The sequence below is a fragment of the Hemitrygon akajei genome, chromosome 11 (assembly GCF_048418815.1).
Source record: "Hemitrygon akajei chromosome 11, sHemAka1.3, whole genome shotgun sequence".
In the NCBI taxonomy this organism is placed as follows: domain Eukaryota; kingdom Metazoa; phylum Chordata; class Chondrichthyes; order Myliobatiformes; family Dasyatidae; genus Hemitrygon; species Hemitrygon akajei.
The window spans coordinates 13,122,395-13,140,124 of NC_133134.1; the positions used below are offsets into that span (position 1 = coordinate 13,122,395).

The 17,730-nt window shown below is 43.2% G+C and overlaps 1 protein-coding gene across 2 annotated transcripts in view; it reads left to right on the forward strand.

Moving 5' to 3' along the window:
* slc5a10 (solute carrier family 5 member 10) overlaps positions 1–17,730 on the forward strand; it is a 216,363-nt gene that overhangs the window by 45,942 nt on the left and 152,691 nt on the right. For both annotated transcript variants that reach the window (XM_073060232.1, XM_073060233.1), the window contains exon 6: positions 5,125–5,230. In XM_073060232.1, the coding sequence (XP_072916333.1) occupies positions 5,125–5,230 (106 nt within the window). The remainder of the gene's footprint in view (positions 1–5,124; positions 5,231–17,730) is intronic.

Consider the following 17,730-nt stretch of genomic DNA (forward strand, 5'->3'; position numbering starts at 1 on the left):
TGAAATAGTAACTGCACTCACTTCTCCTTCAGACACTACAACATCTGACACACTGCTAGTGTCTTCCACAGTGAAGGCTGATGCAAAATACTCCTTTAGTTCATCAACCTTGGCCCCTGTTATTATTTCTCCAGCCTCATTTTCTAGTGGTCCTATATCCACTCTCAAATCTTTTATTTTTTATATAGTTGAAAAAGCTTTTACTATCCACTTCAAAATTGTCACTAGCTTGCTTTCATATTTCGTCTTTTCACTCCGAATGATTCTTTTAGTTGCTCTCTGTAAGGGTTTAAAAGCTTCCCAATCCTCTGTCTTTCCACTAATTTTTGCTTTGTTGTATGCCCTCTCTTTGGCTTTTACATTAACTTTGACCTCCCTCATCAGCCATGGTTGTACTATTTTGTTATTTGAGTATTTATTTGTTTTTGGAATACATCTATCCTGCGCCTTCCTCATTTCCCCCAGAAACTCACACTATTGCTGCTCTAAGCACGTAAAGCTTAACAATCAAATATACTGCTTAATCAGTTCTTATACATCATTCACACAACATCCTAACTCCGAACGAGCACCCCGCAATGCTACCCCTGCACCCGGCTCGTGTACAAACTTGGCTTGTTAGCTAGTTCTGCTAACACCCACGTGACTCAATGGTGAGAAGGTCACCTTCGATAAGAAACTCACCTCTCGGATCTGTATCATTTGGATTCATTTCAATTGTTGTCAACAGCATTCCTAAGTTGGAAAACATGGCTCCTTACCTTTAGCTGAAGCCAAACCACTCTTACTAGCAGGACACACTGCTTTTGTTGAAAATTGCTAAAATAAAAATACCTCACAGCATATCAGTAGAAATCTTAACTAGGGCATTACAATGTATTTATTTGTATGACGTTGCTGACGCTTTGCAAAAGTTCAAATAAGATAAAAATGTTTTACTGATGTTTTTTGTTTGTACCCAGTGTCTTAGGCTTCTTGCTTAAGTATCCAATGTTAATCAGCCAGTATTGATAGATTCCAATTGCCCTGATACTGTTTCTCCATGACCGCAATGTCCTGGTGAAACTTTTCACCATGCTTGTCACTGACAGCACCAAGATTTGCAGGGAAGAAGTCTAAATGGGAATACAGAAAATGAATCTGTAGTGACATGTTGCACTTCATGGTTTTGTATGCTTGAAGCTTGTTGTCAATCAGCTGCCTGCATATAGTTTGGTGCTCTGAAGGTGCCAAGAAAATTTTCAATAACATTCTTGAATGCTTTCCTTGTGATTTTCTCTGGTCGTACCAGAAGGTCTTCGAATTGCCGGTCACTGATGATCTGTTTGATTTGTGGACCAACAGAATTGCCTTCCTTAATCTTGGCATCAGCAAATAGAGGAGATTTCAAAAAAATGGTGCATGATAGAAAAATTTCCTGGTGATTTTCATGATCAGCAGCCCGAAATGCTATGGACCCAAAAGAATTCAGGAAGCAAAATCTTCGTTGTCCAGTGTTATCACAGACAGTTGTGAAGGTCAAGTCATTTTGTATATTTAAAGCCAAAGTTGATAGGTTCTTGCAAGGGCATCGAAGGTCACAGGGAGAAGGCAAGAGAATGGGCTTGAGAGGGATAATAAATCAGTCTTGATGGAGTGGTGTTGCAGACTTGATGGGCTGAATGACCTAATTCTGCTCCTGGGTCTTATGGTCTGAAAATCGTTTAAAACTTCAGCCAAAAAAGTTTGGTGCTTCAAAAATTAGTAGGTGAGGGCATCCATAACCCAGGCTACCTGTACTTAAAAAGGCAGAATCATTTTCTCTCATGGAAGCTTGCCATATTTTGCCTCCAATTATAGTTTCATTGTGTAAGGTAGTGACCTTATCTTGAAGATCAATGTGTTGAGATCAACATGAATTTTAGCCCGAATGCCCATCACCGTACGTAACTATCTCATCTTTGAAAACTTCCTGACACCCCCTGAAATGTTTCAGTCCTGATGAAGGGTCTCGACCTGAAATGTCTACTGTTTATTCTCCTCTATAGATGCTGTCTGATTCGTTAAGCTCCTACAGCATTTTTTGTGTGCTGCTCCGGATTTTCCACATCTGCAGACTCTCTTGTGTCTATCATTTTGAAATTGGCTTTCCCCCCCAGTTCAGAACTTTAACATCCAATTAATTTATCTTTTCCTTTCTCCATAACTGCCTTGAAGCTTCCAAGTAATGGTCACTACCCTGGAAATGCTCCTCCACTGATATGGGCCTGGTCAGATTCCCAGTGACTAGATCTTTCTCATGTAGTGGACAACATGGCTCCTTACCTTTAGCCAAAGCCAAAACACTCTTACTAGCAGGATACACTGCTTTTCCAGAAAATTGCCAAAGTAAAAAATACTGTACCTCACAGCATTAGAATTAGCACCCATCTATACTGCACTTTCACATTGAGGAGTTCCCAGTTAATAATGAGAAGATGAAATCCACAGACTGTTACCCTATTATTTTTACACTTCTCTATACTCTGCTCTACTCTTCGAGTCAGACATTTTCACCTTGAAGTTTGTGGGATCTTACAGTGCACAGGTTGCCTATTACATTTCCTACAGTACATCAACAAACTTTGAAATACGTAGTTGGCTGTAAAATGCTTTGGAATGCTTTACAAGTCTGAGGAGCATTAAAGAAACACAATTCTTTAATATTTTATATCTCGCCCACTCAACTTATATTTAGCTCCAGCGTTCTAGAGCTAAATATATTGTCGACATTCCCTGTTATAGGGCTTAGACTTTTGTTTCCAGCTATTATAAATGGATGGAAAAACTCTTCTCATTTTTAATGACTTCTTGACTACTCCGTTTGTTATTCTAATAGACTTATAGTCTACTGAAGCTTAGTTTGGTTGCTGCAGAGAGTTTTATAAATCAAATGTTTATGACTTAACACTTCGTATATCAGGATTAATGTCCAAACGTGTCACCTCAAACATGTTACTTCATCAAATTCTCATCCCAATATCATTTATCGTCAAGGTGTGTCTACTCTAAGTCGCCACTTTATTAGGTAGACCTGCATGTTAATGCAAATATCTAATCAGCCAATCATGTGGCAGCAACTCAATGCATAAAAGCAGGTAGACATGGTCAAGAGGTTCAGTTGTTATTCAGACCAAACATCAGAATGGGGAAGAAATAAATGTGGGATGATAGTTGGTGCCAGACAGGATGGTTTGAGTATCTCGGAAACTGCTGATCTTCTGGGATTTTCTCGCACAACAGTCTCTAGAATTTACAGAGAATGGTAGAAAAAAACAAAAAAAAATCTAATGAGTGGCAGTTCTGTGAGCGAAAACACCTTGTTAATGAGAGAGGTCAGAAGAGAATGGCCAGACTGGATCAAGCTGACAGGAAGGTGACAGTAACTCAAATAGTCACACGTTACAATGGTGGTGTGGAGAAGAGAGCCTCTGAAAGCATGACATGTTGAACGTTGAAGTGGATGGGCTGCAGCAGCAGAAGACCGCGGACACACACACAGTGGCCACTTTTTTAAAAAAGATACAGGGTGTACCTAATAAAGTGGCCACTGTGTGTAGCGTGTAATTGTAATGTGAATTTGGCAGGATTTTCTTGCTCTGAGGTCTGTCTGCCTGATCAAGAGTTAAAGAAAGTAATAAGTGTGAGTTAATGGTTCAATAAATTATGTCACTTAAAATGGTTTTGTTTGTTGAACATGTAAAGAATCCATTCAATAATAGCCAGAGGGGAGAAGAGTACAGATCAAGGAACAGGTTAATGGTGATAATAAACAGCAGCACAGGCCCATGGAATGATAGAACATTCACCCAATGTTCACTGCTATCTCAATGTTAACTTCCCTTCAGTCACTGGGTTCTTGAACCAACTTGCACAATCCTAATCACCGGCTCATTACAGCAACCCTTTGACCAATTTGATCACTTTGCAGTACAATAGACTTTGTTTTCTTTGTGTTCCTTCTTGTAAAAACTGCATATAATTTGTGGGGTTTTTTTGTGAATGCTGGTGTGAGTAAGCTTTTCATTGTACCTGTATTTACACATACATGTGCATATGACTATCAACTCCAGTTTGACTTTGATTAATCCAAAAGAGAACTTTCTGACCATAATCCTGGACTAGCAGCTCTGTATTTTTCTCCACAGATGCTGCAGAGCGTGCTTTTAAAAAAAGTGCCAAAGCAGAGATTGAAATTGGATCAAGCAGGAGGGTTTTGGAGGGAAGGTGTTGCCGTTGTTGAGGGCATGGACATCCAGGACATAGCACAGAGAACCAAAAGTGAGAGGGGTGTTGTAGGACTGGAGTATTCTTGGGCGATATCTGTATCTGAGTGCTCCATTCTGCTTCTGACATTTCTGACGTCAGTTGCACAAATAATGAAGGCAGCTGATACGACGGCAACAGTTAAGAGGCGTTTACATAGATGCAGGAACAGGCAGGGATTGGAGGGATGTAGGTCACATGGGAAACATTTAAAATGCACCTGGATGTGTACCTGGATAGGAAAGGTGTAATGGATATGGGTCAATCACAGGTAGCAGGATTAGTTTAATTTGACATCATGAACAGTTAGCACCCCTCAACCATCAGGCTCTTAGACCAGGGGGAATAACTTCACTCGCCCCCATCAAGAAAATGATCCCACAACCTGCAGGCTCACTTTCAAGAACTCTTCATCTCATGTTTTTGATGTTTATTCCTTATTTACTTATTATTATTACTTATTTCTTTTTGTATTTGCACAGTTTGTTGTCTTTTACACACTGGTTGAACACCCATGTTGGTGTGGTCTTTCATGATTCTATTATGGTTATTATTCTATTATGGATTTATTGAGTATGCCAGCAAGAAAATGAATCTCAGGGTTATATTTGGTGACATATATATACTTTGATAAGAGATTTACTTTGAACTTTGAACTTGAACTTTGGTCAGCACAGACATAATGAACTGAAGGACCCCCTTCCTGTTAGTCCAATTCTATTAACTACTAACACTAGAGTGATTTTCCCTTTCAATTGCCTTTTTTGTTTACTTATTTTGCCGTTTTCCCCCCGATGTGGAGAGTAAAATGATGACCACGTTGTTTTATTTCCTCACCAGACAGACCTGTATTCCGGCGCTCTCTTTGTGCAAGTGTGCCTTGGATGGAACCTGTACCTCTCCACGGTCCTGATGCTTGTTGTCACGGCTCTCTACACCATAGCAGGTAACAATCCATTGAACTAACAGCATGGAATTACCGGCCAGTTAAGAAGAGTTCTTTAAATTCCCATTAGGTTTGAGTAATACAATGCGGGCGTGCCACGGTGGCGCGACACTGGGACACTGGGTCACCGTACGGGACCGCAGAGCTCATGACATGAAGAAGCTGTTCTATAGGTGCATGAAGGCACAGGGAATGGTGGAAAAATGGATCAAATGCAGGCAGAAGGGATTTAGTTTAATTTAGATCTGAAGGATATGATGCTGTGCCGTACTGTTCTTTGAGCGTTCGCTTGTCACGCACAAAGAACAGTACAGTTCCAGAATATCTCTAACTAGAGTTGGCACCCCTGTGGGAGAGGTTACGTGAGCTTGCCCTAATGTTTGGAGTCAGTAATCTAATGATACCAATGAGTAAAAGTGCTCCACTAATGGTTCACTCCATTCCAAAACACCTTTTGAATTCATTCAAGTTGATATCTCCTACGTACAATTGGTGCATTATGTTATAACCAGTCTGCGCTCTACCCATTTCCAAAGTGCATTGTTTCAATGCTAGCAGTGATTGTTTATGCCTCATATGTCCTATTGTAAAGACAGATTTCCAAAGCAATCTCACAATCTGTAATACAATAAAAAGAAAAGAATTACCTCCCCTTCACATTAAAATATTGAACTAAATAACAGTCTCCGATCAGCCACCTGGATCCATTGTTCAAAACGGTTTGCCCTGCCAGATCCATTCCATGTGTGTGTGTTTAAGAGATCTAACATACTTGGGTGTGGAACTTATTGAGAAGTGTTTGTTTACTGGTGTTAAAAGCTATTAGATATCTCAATAAATATAAAGCAAAGGTAACTAACCCAGAAGGTCCACAGAAAGATATTTGTTGGCACCAATACAGGAAATCACTTACAGGAGAAAATCCACAGATGCTGGATTTTCACAGAAGTCTGAGCAACACACACAAAATGCTGGGGGGGGGGGGGGGGGGGCTCAGCAGGCCAGGCAGCATCTAGGAAAAGAGTAGAGTCGACATTTCGGTCTGAGACCCTTCGGCAGGAAATCACTTCATGGGAATGTCAAAAGAATGGGTACAACTAGACATGTGATTGTGTGGTGGTTGGGATTGTTTGGAAATTCTAGGTACTCTCCCCTTTATTATTTATTTGTTTCTTTGTTTATTTATTGTGATACAACGCGGAATAGGTCCTTACAGCCTCTCAAGCCACGCTGCCCAGCAATATCTCAAGTTAATCAGCCTGATCATGGGACAATTTACAATGATCAATTGACCTACCAACTGTTAGATCTTTGGACTGTGGGAGGACACCAAAGCACCAGAGGAAACCCACATGGTCTCAGGGAGAAGGTAGAAACTCCTTCAGGTGGCAGGAATTGAATCCAGGCCGCCTGAACTATAAAGCATTTTGCTAACCACAACATGACTATTTAGTCTCTTACTCTGACATCATCTCCTTTGGATGGATGACAATTTTTGCTGGCTTGTGCTTCTGTGAAGCTCTTTTGGGCGTTTGATCTTATCAAAGCAAATATTTGTTGATCTTACAGGAACTTAAGGAAGGTCAAAAAGTCGGCATTCAGCCTATAGAGAGTTTGCTACCATCATTGTTTTAAATTTAGATTTAGGTTTAGAGGTAGAATACAGGAACAGGACCTTCTGGCCCAACCAGCCTACATCAGCCAACTAGACCCATGTGACCAATTAACTTACTAACCCATACCCTTTGGAATGTGGGAGGAAACCCGTACAGTCATGGGAAAAAACATAAAAACTCCTTACAGACAGTGGCGGGAATTGAACCTGGATTCCTGGTGCTGTAGAAGCGTTATGCTAGCCACTACACTACCGTGCCACTGCTTATCAGATTCCCCTCTGAGTTATGAGCTTACGTCCCACTTCAGAGATTTGACACAAGAATTTAGGCTGGACATTGAAGTACTGAGGGAATCCTGTGTCGTTGGTGGAGTCACCTTCGCACTGAATTGAACCAAGGCCCAATTTCTGTGCTTAGGTAGCACTGAAAAGATCCCGTGGTACTATTCTGAAGAAGAGAAAGGATATGGTCACTGCAGCCTTCATCATTACTCACCTCTCATTTAAGATCAGCAAGCATGATATATGAAAACTGATGGTGATTTAATTCAATACATCCTTGAATCCAAGTACAAATTACGAGAGCACAAGCTGGGATAGATTGGGAAGGTAATTAAAGATACGACAACAAAACAAATTGTAGGGGTTGTGACATAAGCAAGTCAAAGTTCATGTAGCACAGGAACAGGCCCTTTGGCCTATTGAGTCCGTGCTGATCACCAACCATTCCTTTACAGTAATCCTACATTCATCCCAGTTTATATTCGCCCTGAAGTCTCATTAATCTCCCCATCCCTAAATTCCACCACTCACTTACACACTTGGGAACATTTGAAGCAGCTATTTAATCTTGCTGGAGGTTGAGGGGAGATCTAATAGATGTTTATAAAGTTACAACAGGCATAGATAGAGTAGACAGCATCCTTTTCCTTGGGTTGAAATGTCTCAATACCAGAGGGCATGTGTTTAAGTGGGTGATGGGGTGGAGATACATCTCTCTACCAAAGGAGGTGTAAGGCACTCCCCTCTGCTAGCCGGTATGTCAACCTTGGGCAAGGTGCAGCTCCTGCTTAGCCACCCCCCCCCCACCCCCTATCAGGGTCACATGAAGCCATGGGATGGTCATATGAGTCCTGGTTATGTGACCACTGACGCCAGACAGACAAACTCTGAACAGTATTGATAATAGTTGGGGTCACCCATCTTGTAAAGACACTGCCCAGGTGAAGGCAATGGCAAACCACTTCTGTAGAAAAATTTGCCAAGGACAATCATGGTGATTGATGAGACCATGATCGCCCATGTCATATGACATGGTACATAATGATAATGCTGATGATGCATTTAAGGTGAGAGGAGGTAATTTCAGAGGAGATGTGAGGGGCATGTTTTTACATGGAGGCTGTTGGCTGCCTGGGGTGGTGGTAGAGGCAGGTGCATTAGGGACATTTCAGAGACATTTTGATAGGCACATGGATGTGGGGAAAATGGAAGGATTAGACACTGGGTCGGCTGAAGTGATTGGTTTCTTCGTTGCCCATTTGATTACTAATTTAATTGGTTTGCCATAACACAGTGGGTTCCTGTGCTGTACTGTTCTATCATAAAATCTATCGACACGTGTAGGATGTGGGAGGAAATTGAAGCACCCAGGCGAAACCCAAGCAGTCAATAGGGAGAAAATGCAAACTCCACGTAGACAGCACCCAAAGTGAGGATTGATTGAACCTGAGTCTCTGGCACTGTGAAGCAGTGTCTCTACTCAATGTGCTACTCTGCTCCACTACATTTTAGAGGAGGGGAAGGTAATGTAGAATGCTTGGATAGACCAGTGAGAATTACTAAAAACAGACTTGACAGTCTTTATTTATGTATAGTTTTTCTTAAATTATTTTATACTTCTTTATTTTCCTGTAAATGTCTACAAAAAATGAATCTCAAGATAGTATATGGTGACAAAAAGGTACTTTGCCTTTGACTTTAAAAGGCTTTTGTACACATCTAAATTCTGGAATTAAATGCATCTGTGCTGATCCCTATCCTATGTTTTCACAGTAAGGAATATGAATAGATCTCAGTGTGAACCGGAAATATATATTTTTTTAGAATCAGAAAATTAATGAAAATAGAGCAAACTCCCAGGTTTCTGGATAGGAGAGGATGTGGGCCAAATGCAAGTAAATAAGTCTAGTTCAGGAAGGCACCTTAATCTAGAAGAGCTGGGTTGAAGGCCCTGTCTCAGGTCTGTACATCTTCATAAGTTGAGTGTTTCCAACTTCTTCAGTTTTGCAGGCTCTCCAAGAGCTATGGAAAATACTCCTTCTAACTAGCAGAGTGGATAGGGGAGAACCAGTGGATTTGGTATATTTGGATTTTCAAAAGGCTTTTGACAAGGTCCCACACAGGAGATTAGTGTGTAAACTTAAAGCACACGGTATTGGGGGTATGGTATTGATGTGGATAGAGAATTGGTTGGCAGACAGGAAGCAAAGAGTGGGAATAAATGGGATCTTTTCAGAATGGCAGGGAGTGACTAGTGGGGTAGCGCAAGGCTCAGTGCTGGGACCCCAGTTGTTTACAATATATATTAATGATTTAGACGAAGGAATTAAATGCAGCATCTCCAAGTTTGCGGTTGGCACGAAGCTGGGCGGCAGTGTTAGCTGTGAGGAGGATGCTAAGAGGATGCAGGGTGACTTGGATAGGTTAGGTGAGTGGGCAAATTCATGGCAGATGCAATTTAATGTGGATAAATGTGAGGTTATCCACTTTGATGGCAAGAACAGGAGAACAGATTATTATCTGAATGGTGGCCGATTTGGAAAAGGGGAGATGCAACGAGACCTGGGTGTCATTGTACACCAGTCATTGAAGGTGGGCATGCAGGTACAGCAGGTGGTGAAAAAGGTGAATGGTATGTTGGCATTCATAGCAAGAGGATTTGAGTACAGGAGCAGGGAGGTTCTACTGCAGTTGTACAAGCCCTCGGTGAGACCACACCTGGAGTATTGTGTGCAGTTTTGGTCCCCTAATCTGAGGAAAGACATTCTTGCCTTAGAGGGAGTACAAAGGAAGTTCACCAGATTGATTCCTGGGATGGCAGGATTTTCATATGAAGAAAGACTGGATCGACTAGGCTTATACTCACTGGAACTTAGAAGATTGAGGGGGGATCTTATTGAAACGTATACAATTCTAAAGGGATCGGACAGGCATATGGAGAGAAGGCAGGTACAGGGTTCTGAGTTGGATGATCAGCCATGATCATACTGAATGACGGTGCAGGCTCGAAGGGCCGAAGAGCCTACTCCGGCACCTATTTTCTATGTTTCTATGTTTCTATACTCTTTCAGTGTTTAAGACCAATCCCTATGGTCTTCTCCATCCTGGAAACCACCCGTGAGGTCTGAATCAAGCTTATTATCACTGACATGTCATGAAAATAGTTGTTTTGCGGCAGCAGTACCGTGCAATGCATAAAATTACTATAAGTTACAATCAGAAATATATATATAAAGTAAGTAAGTAATGCAAAAAGAGAGCAAAAAATGAGGTAAGTGTTCATGGATTCGTGGTCTGTCTAGAAACCTGATCCAGAGGGGAAGAAGCTGTTGCAACAATGTTGAGTGTGTCTCTTTGGCATCCTCTACCTCCTCCCTGATGGTAGCAATGTGGAGAGGAACATTCTGGATGGTGAGGTCCTCAATGATGGATGCCGCTTTTTGAGTCATCACCTTTTGAAGATGTCCTTGACTGTGGGGAGGTTAGTGCCCGCCCTGGAGATGAGTCTACAACCCTCTGCAGCTCTGAGTGACATCCGCGCCTCAGCTAGTGCAGTGAAGAGATCCTGCCCCTGAAAATAAATCCACCTTGCACCCTGTAACATCTGTAACTCACTGTAACAGTTTTTAAAACTCTGTGGCATTTAAAGGCTGAGGGTGACCTTACGGTTTGTTTGCTATGTGCCATGTCTTTCTGTGACCATGATGGTTCTTTACAAATATTTCTACAGAAGTGGTTTGCCATTGTCTTCTTCTGGGCAGTGTCTTTACAAGACGAGTGACCCCAGCCATTATCAATACTCTTCAGAGATTGTCTGCCTGGTGTCAGTGGTCGCTTAACCAGGACTTGTGATCTGCACCAGCTGCTCGTACGACCATCCACCACCTGCTCCCATGGTTTCACGTGACCCTGATCAGGGGGCTAAACAGGTGCTACACCTTGCCCAAGGGTAACCTGCAGGCTAGTGGAGGGAAGAAGCGCCTTACACCCCCTTTGGTAGAGACGTATCTCCACCCCGTCACCAATATAGAGGCATATAAAATCATGAAATGTATAGATAAGGTGAATGTTCACAGTCAGTTTTCCCCCAGGGTAGGGGAGACTAAAATTGAAAGGCATAAATCTGAGGTGAAAGGGTTTGGTTTGCCGGGAGCTGTTCCATCAATTTGTGGGATATGTCGCTCCTGGTCTTGGACTATATATGTATGTTTTTGCTTATAATTTTGAATGTGCTGTCACAAGGAAATCTGCAGATGCTGGAAATTCAAACAACAACACACACAAAATGCTGGTGGAACACAGCAGGCCAGGCAGCATCTATAGGGAGAAGCACTGTCGACGTTCCGGGCCGAGACCCTTCATCAGGACTAACCAAAAGGAAAGATAGTAAGAGATAGTCAGTTATAGTCTTACTATCTTACTAGAGATATTCTTACTATCTAGTGTGTGTTGTTGTTTGAATGTGCTGTGTATGTTTAGCACCTTGGCCCCCGAGGCACACAGTTTCGTTCATGTATTCACCTATATTCATGTACGGTTGAAAGATAATTAAACTTGATTTGATTTTGTAAGGGGGACCTGAGGGGCAACTTTTTCGTATGGAGGGTTTTGAGAACGTAACATAGATTTCCAGAGATGGGAACAAATGCAACATATAAAACACATTAGACAGGTGCTTGGATAGGAAATGTTGAGAAGGATATGGGCCAATTTCAGGCAACTGGGAGAAGGCCAATTTGGCAAACTGCTCAGCATGTATGGTTTGGCCAAAAGGCTGATTCCGTGCTGTTATGAAAGCCATGTTCGTGAGAGCCAGGGAAACCAGAACAATTCCAAAATGTAAACATTTTAATACTCTCCAAATGCATTAATGTTTAAAAGAATTACATTACGACATAATTGTCACTGTGTAAAAGGAAGGGTGTGGAAGCTTTGGAAAGAGTGCAGAAAAAGTTCACCAAGACGTTGCCTGGATTAGAGGGTATCAGCATTAAGGAGAGGCTGGATGAACTTGAATTGTTTCCTCTAGAGTAGGGGCCTCTAATCTGGAGTCCACTGACCTGTTGCTCAATGGTATTGGGCCGTGGCGTAAAAAGGTTCTTGCTAGCTCTTGGGCTAGGTTTAATCAACGTGGTTTGTGGACCAGGCTCTGTAGCTCACGTTATGACATGTTTCTGCTTTCTTGGTGCTATTTTGTGTGATTTTGCTCATGGTGGATTGGCTCTGCAGCCTGCGGTCAATGAACAACACAGCACCGGATTGAACTGAACTGAGCCGAAACTGAACACTCCTGGACTGTTTTGACGACTTTGTGGTTTGATGTTTTGTATTCTGCATTTATCACTCATTGATTTGTCCTGCCAGTTGTGAAATTTGGCCTTTTTTTTAACGTGTTGAGGGTTTGATGGTTTTCTTTGCTTCATGGCTGTCGGTGGGAAGATGAATCTCAGGGTTGTGTACTGCATACATACTTTGATCATAAATGTATTTTGAATGTCGGAGGCTGAGGGACAACCTGATAGAGGTTGATAAAATTATGAGAGGCATGGATAGGGTAGGTGGTGCCTTTTTACCAGGGTGGAAATGCCACGTTTTCAGGTGATGGGGGAAAGTTTAAAGGAGATGTGGAGAACAAGCCTTTTTCTAAACAGAGAGTGCTGAGTGCCTGGAGCAAGTGGTGGAAGCAGACCCAACAGTGGTGTTTAATAGACACTTCGAGGTGTGAGGCACGAACGTGCAGGGAGTGGTGGGTCATCACCACGTGCAGTAGGCTGCAATTAGTTTAACTCAGCATCTCGGTTGGAAGGGCCTGTCTGGTGGCGAATTGTTCAATGTTGCTTGTAATAGGAGCCACGGTAGAATAGCATTAGGGTGACGCTGTTACAGCTCGGTGCGTCAGAGATCGAAGCTCAATTCCGGCGCTGTCTGTAGAAATTCGTACACCCTTCCCGTGACTGCGTAGGTTTCCTCCCCTGTTCCCAAGCCGTACCAGTTGGTAGGTTCATTGTCCATTGTAAACTGTCCTGTGATTAGGCTAGGGTTAAATAGGTGGGGTGCTGGTCAGCGTGGCTCGTTGAACTGGAAGGGCCTGTTCTGTGCTGTGTGTCTAGATAAATAAAATAAATAAGTAATAATTAAAAATTCACCTTGGTATTTGCTTTCCACTCCCTGACTGAAGTTAAGCAAGAGAAAATCTGCAGATGCTGGAAATCCTAGCAACACATGCAAAATGCTGGAGGAACAGACCAGGGCCGGGCAGCATCTGTGGAAAAGAGTATTATCGATGTTTGGGGCCGAGACCCTTCATCAGGACTGGAGAAAGACAAGATGAGGAATCAGAGTTAGAAAGTAGGGGAGGAGAGGAAGAAACACAAGGTGATAGGTGAAATTGGGAGGGGAAGGGGAGAAGTAAAGAGCTAGGAAGTTGATTGGTGAAAGAGATACAGGGCTGGAGGAGCATTTTAATTCCACATCCCCATTTCCATTCTGCCATCAGTCCGTGGCCTCCTCTACTGTCATGATGAGGTTGGACGAGCAACACCTTATATTCTATCTGATTAGCCTCCAACCTGAATTCATGGACATAGATTTCTCGCACTGACCCCACCCCCCCAACCTCCTTCACCATTTCCCATTCCCACTTCCCTCTCACCTTATCTCCTTGCCTGCTGAAAACCTCCCTCTGGTGCCCCTCCTCCTTTTTTTTCTTCCATGGCCTTCTCTCCTCACCTATCAGATTCCCCCTTCTCCAGCCAATCAACTTCCCAGCTCTTTACTTCAGCCCTCCCTTCTCCTGGTTTCAACTGTCACCTTGTGTTTCTTCCTCCTCTCCCTCCTCCTTCTAACTCAAATTCCTCATCTTTTTTCCTGCAGTCCTGCTGAAGGGTCTCGGCCCAAAACTCGCCTGAACTCTTTTCCATAGATGCTGCCTGGCCTGCTGAGTTCCTCTGGAATTTTGTGTGTGTCCCATTGAAGTTAATATGGCTACATGGTAAATGTATCAGAAACAAGAAAGGTTTAAGTTGAGAGGAAGGAGCTTTAAAGAGAATCTGAGGGGGCAGCGGTTAGCAAAACACACCTCGGGTTCAATTCCGCTGTGGTCTGTAAGTTGTTTGTGTGTTTTCCCCGTTTCCGTGTGGATTTCCTCCAGATGCTCCGGTGACCTCCAACATTCCAAAGGCGTCCTGGTTAGCAGGGTGTGATTGGGTGGCACAGCAGAGTCTGTTATCGTGGTATACCATGGGTCAATCCACAGAAGGCTGCTGGACCAGACAACATTCCCGGTAGAGTGCTCAGAGGATGTGCAGACCAGCTAGCAGATGTTCTCACTGACATCTTCAACATCTCCTTGAGCAGTGCCATCGTTCCAACGTGTTTCAAGGCCGCCACCATCGTCCCTGTGCCAAAGAAGTCTTCAGTGTCCCGTTGCACTCACATCCATCCTCATGAAGTGTTTCGAGAGGCTCGTCATGAGGCATATCGAGACCCTGCTGCCTCCCTTACTGGACCCCCTGCAGTTTGTGTACCGTCCCAACCGCTCAACAGACGATGCCATTGCCATCACCCTCCACCTGGCCCTAACCCACCTGGACAAAAAAGACACATACATTCAGATGCTGTTCATAGACTTCAGTTCAGCATTCAACACAATCATCCCTCAGAAACTGATTGGAAAGCTGAGCCTACTGGGCCTGAACACCTCCCTCTGCAACTGGATCCTAGACTTCCTGACTGGGAGACCTCAGTCAGTCTGGATTAGGAGCAGCATCTCCAACACCATCACACTGAGCATGGGGGCTCCACAGGGCTGTGTGCTCAGTCCACTGCTGTTCACTCTGCTGACCCACGACTGTGCTGCAACACACAGCTCGAACCATATCATCAAGTTCGCCGATGACACGACCGTGGTGGGTCTCATCAGCAAGAACGATGAGTCAGCTTACAGAGAGGAGGTGCAGCAGCTAACGGACTGGTGCAGGGCCAACAACCTGTCTCTGAATGTGAACAAAACAGAAGAGATGGTTGTTGACTTCAGGAGGGCACGGAGCGACCACTCCCTGCTGAACGTCGACGGCTCCTCAGTAGAGATCGTTAAGAGCACCAAATTTCTTGGTGTTCACCTGGCGGAGAATCTCACCTGGTCCCTCAACACCAGCTCCATAACAAAGAAAGCCCAGCAGCGTCTCTACCTTCTGCGAAGGCTGAGGAAAGTCCATCTCCCACCCCCCATCCTCATCACATTCTACAGGGGTTGTATTGAGAGCATCCTGAGCAGCTGCATCACTGCCTGGTTTGGAAATTGCACCATCTCGGATCGCAAGACCCTGCAGTGGATAGTGAGGTCAGCTGAGAAGATCATCGGGGTCTCTCTTCCTGCCATCACGGACATTTACACTACACGCTGCATCCGCAAAGAAAACAGCATTATGAAGGACCCCATGCACCCCTCATACAAACTCTTCTCCCTCCTGCCATCTGGGAAAAGGCACCGCAGCATTCGGGTTCTCACGACCAGACTATGTAACAGTTTCTTCCCCCAAGCTATCAGACTCCTCAATACCCAGAGCCTGGACTGACACCTATTGTCCTATTGTCACCTATTGCCCTATTGTCTTGTTTATTATTTATTGTAATGCCTGCACTGTTTTGTGCACTTTACGCAGTCCTGGGTAGGTCTGTAGTCTAGTGTAGTTGTTTTTTTCCCTCTGTGTTTTTTTTTTACATAGTTCAGTCTAGTTTTTGTACTGTGTCATGCAACACTATGGTCCTGAAAAACATTGTCTCATTTTTACTGTGTACTGTACATAGCAGTTATGGTCAAAATGACAATAAAATGGACTTGACTTGACTTGATACGGTACTGAGCAAAAGTCTTGGGTATATGTGTTACTAGAGTGTCTAAGACTTTTGCACAGTACCGTATTTGTTGATGTGGAGCAGAAAGCAAGTTTGTATATCTGGCGGGAGCAAAGGATTTTGGGAATGGTGAGGGTGGAGTGCAGTGGGAGGGGTGTGGGACAGATGGCAGCAAAGGGATGATGGGGGGTAGGTTGGCTGGTTTCGGGTGCAGACACACCCAGCCCTGAGACATTATGCAAGGTTATTTGATTCCAAACAGTTGATTTATGGATCATTACAAAGTGTCTCTCTGGTGTTTCCCAGTCCCTCCCCTCTCCCTTCCCCTTTTCCTAACCATGATTCCCCTCTCCTTGTCCCCTTCCCACTCTCAGTCCACAATAGAGACCCATATCAGAATCAAGTTTATCATCACTCACATACGTCATGATTTATTGTTGCAGCAGTAGTACAGTGGAATACGGTACATAAAATTACTAGAGTGCTGTGCAAAAGTCTTGGGCACCCTAGCTATTTATATAACTAGGGTGTTGGCCCAAAATGGTCTACTCTTTTCCATAGATGCTGCCTAGCCTGCTAAGTTCCTCCAGCAGTTTGTCTGCATTGCTTTGGATTTCTAACATCTGCAGATTTTCTCATGTTTGAACTAAAAGCACAGACTATTTTCTAAAGTGGAGAGAAAATTAAAAAAAGAAGATGGGTCTCATCACAGCTGCAAGAATTATATTGCAAAACTGGAAAAAACCCAGATGTCCCACTGTGAGGGAATGGACTGAGGAAATGGTTAAGATTTCATCATACGAACACATGTTGGGAAGAATTAACAGTGAGGGAAAAGTGCAAAACGCATGGGATCAATTTTGGTTGTATGTTAATTTAAACTTAAGTTAGAAGTTTTGTTCTGTTTCTTAGTTTTATTATGTTTTCCTGTCATGGGACGGCTGTGTAAATATGCTGTACTGTATCTGCTCTATGATATGCTGTGCTGCTTTGTAAAATAAGAATAAATAATAATAAAAATTTGAATTACAAAAAAAATCTGAGGTGCAAAGGGACTTGGGAGGGAGTCCTTGTGCAGGATTCCATAAAGGTAATTTGCAGGTTAAGTAGGTGGTGAGGAAGGCAAATGTGATGTTAGTATTGATTTTCAGAGGACTAAAATATAGAAGCAAGGATGTAATGTTGAGGTGAAGCCTCACTTGGAGTATTGTGAGCAGTTTTGGGTCTCTTGTCTATGAAAGAATGTGCTGACATTGGAGGGAGTTCAAAGGATGTACACAAAAATGATTCTGGGATTAAAAGGTTTGTCCTATGAGGAGCGTTTGATAGTTCTGGGCCTGTGTTCATTAGAATTCAGAAGACAGAGTAGATGTGGATGAGATGTTTCCTCTGGTGGGGTGGGGGTTGGGGAGGAGGACCAGAGGACACATGCTCAGAATAGAGGGGTATCCTTTTAGAACAGAAATGAGGAATTTCTTTAGCTAGAGCGTTGAATTTGTGTCTATTGCTACAGGCAGCTGTAGAGGCCAAGTCATTGGGTATAATTAAGGCAGAGGTTGATAGATTCTTGATTACTCAGGGTATGAAGTGATACCAGAAAAAAGCTGGAAACTGGGGCTGAGAGGAAAAATTGGATTAGCCATGAAGAAATGATGGAGCAGACTCAATGGGGCAAATGACCTAATTCTTCTCCTTGATCATATGGTCTTATGGCTTCTGTGCTATACCACACCATGAGCTGCCGGAT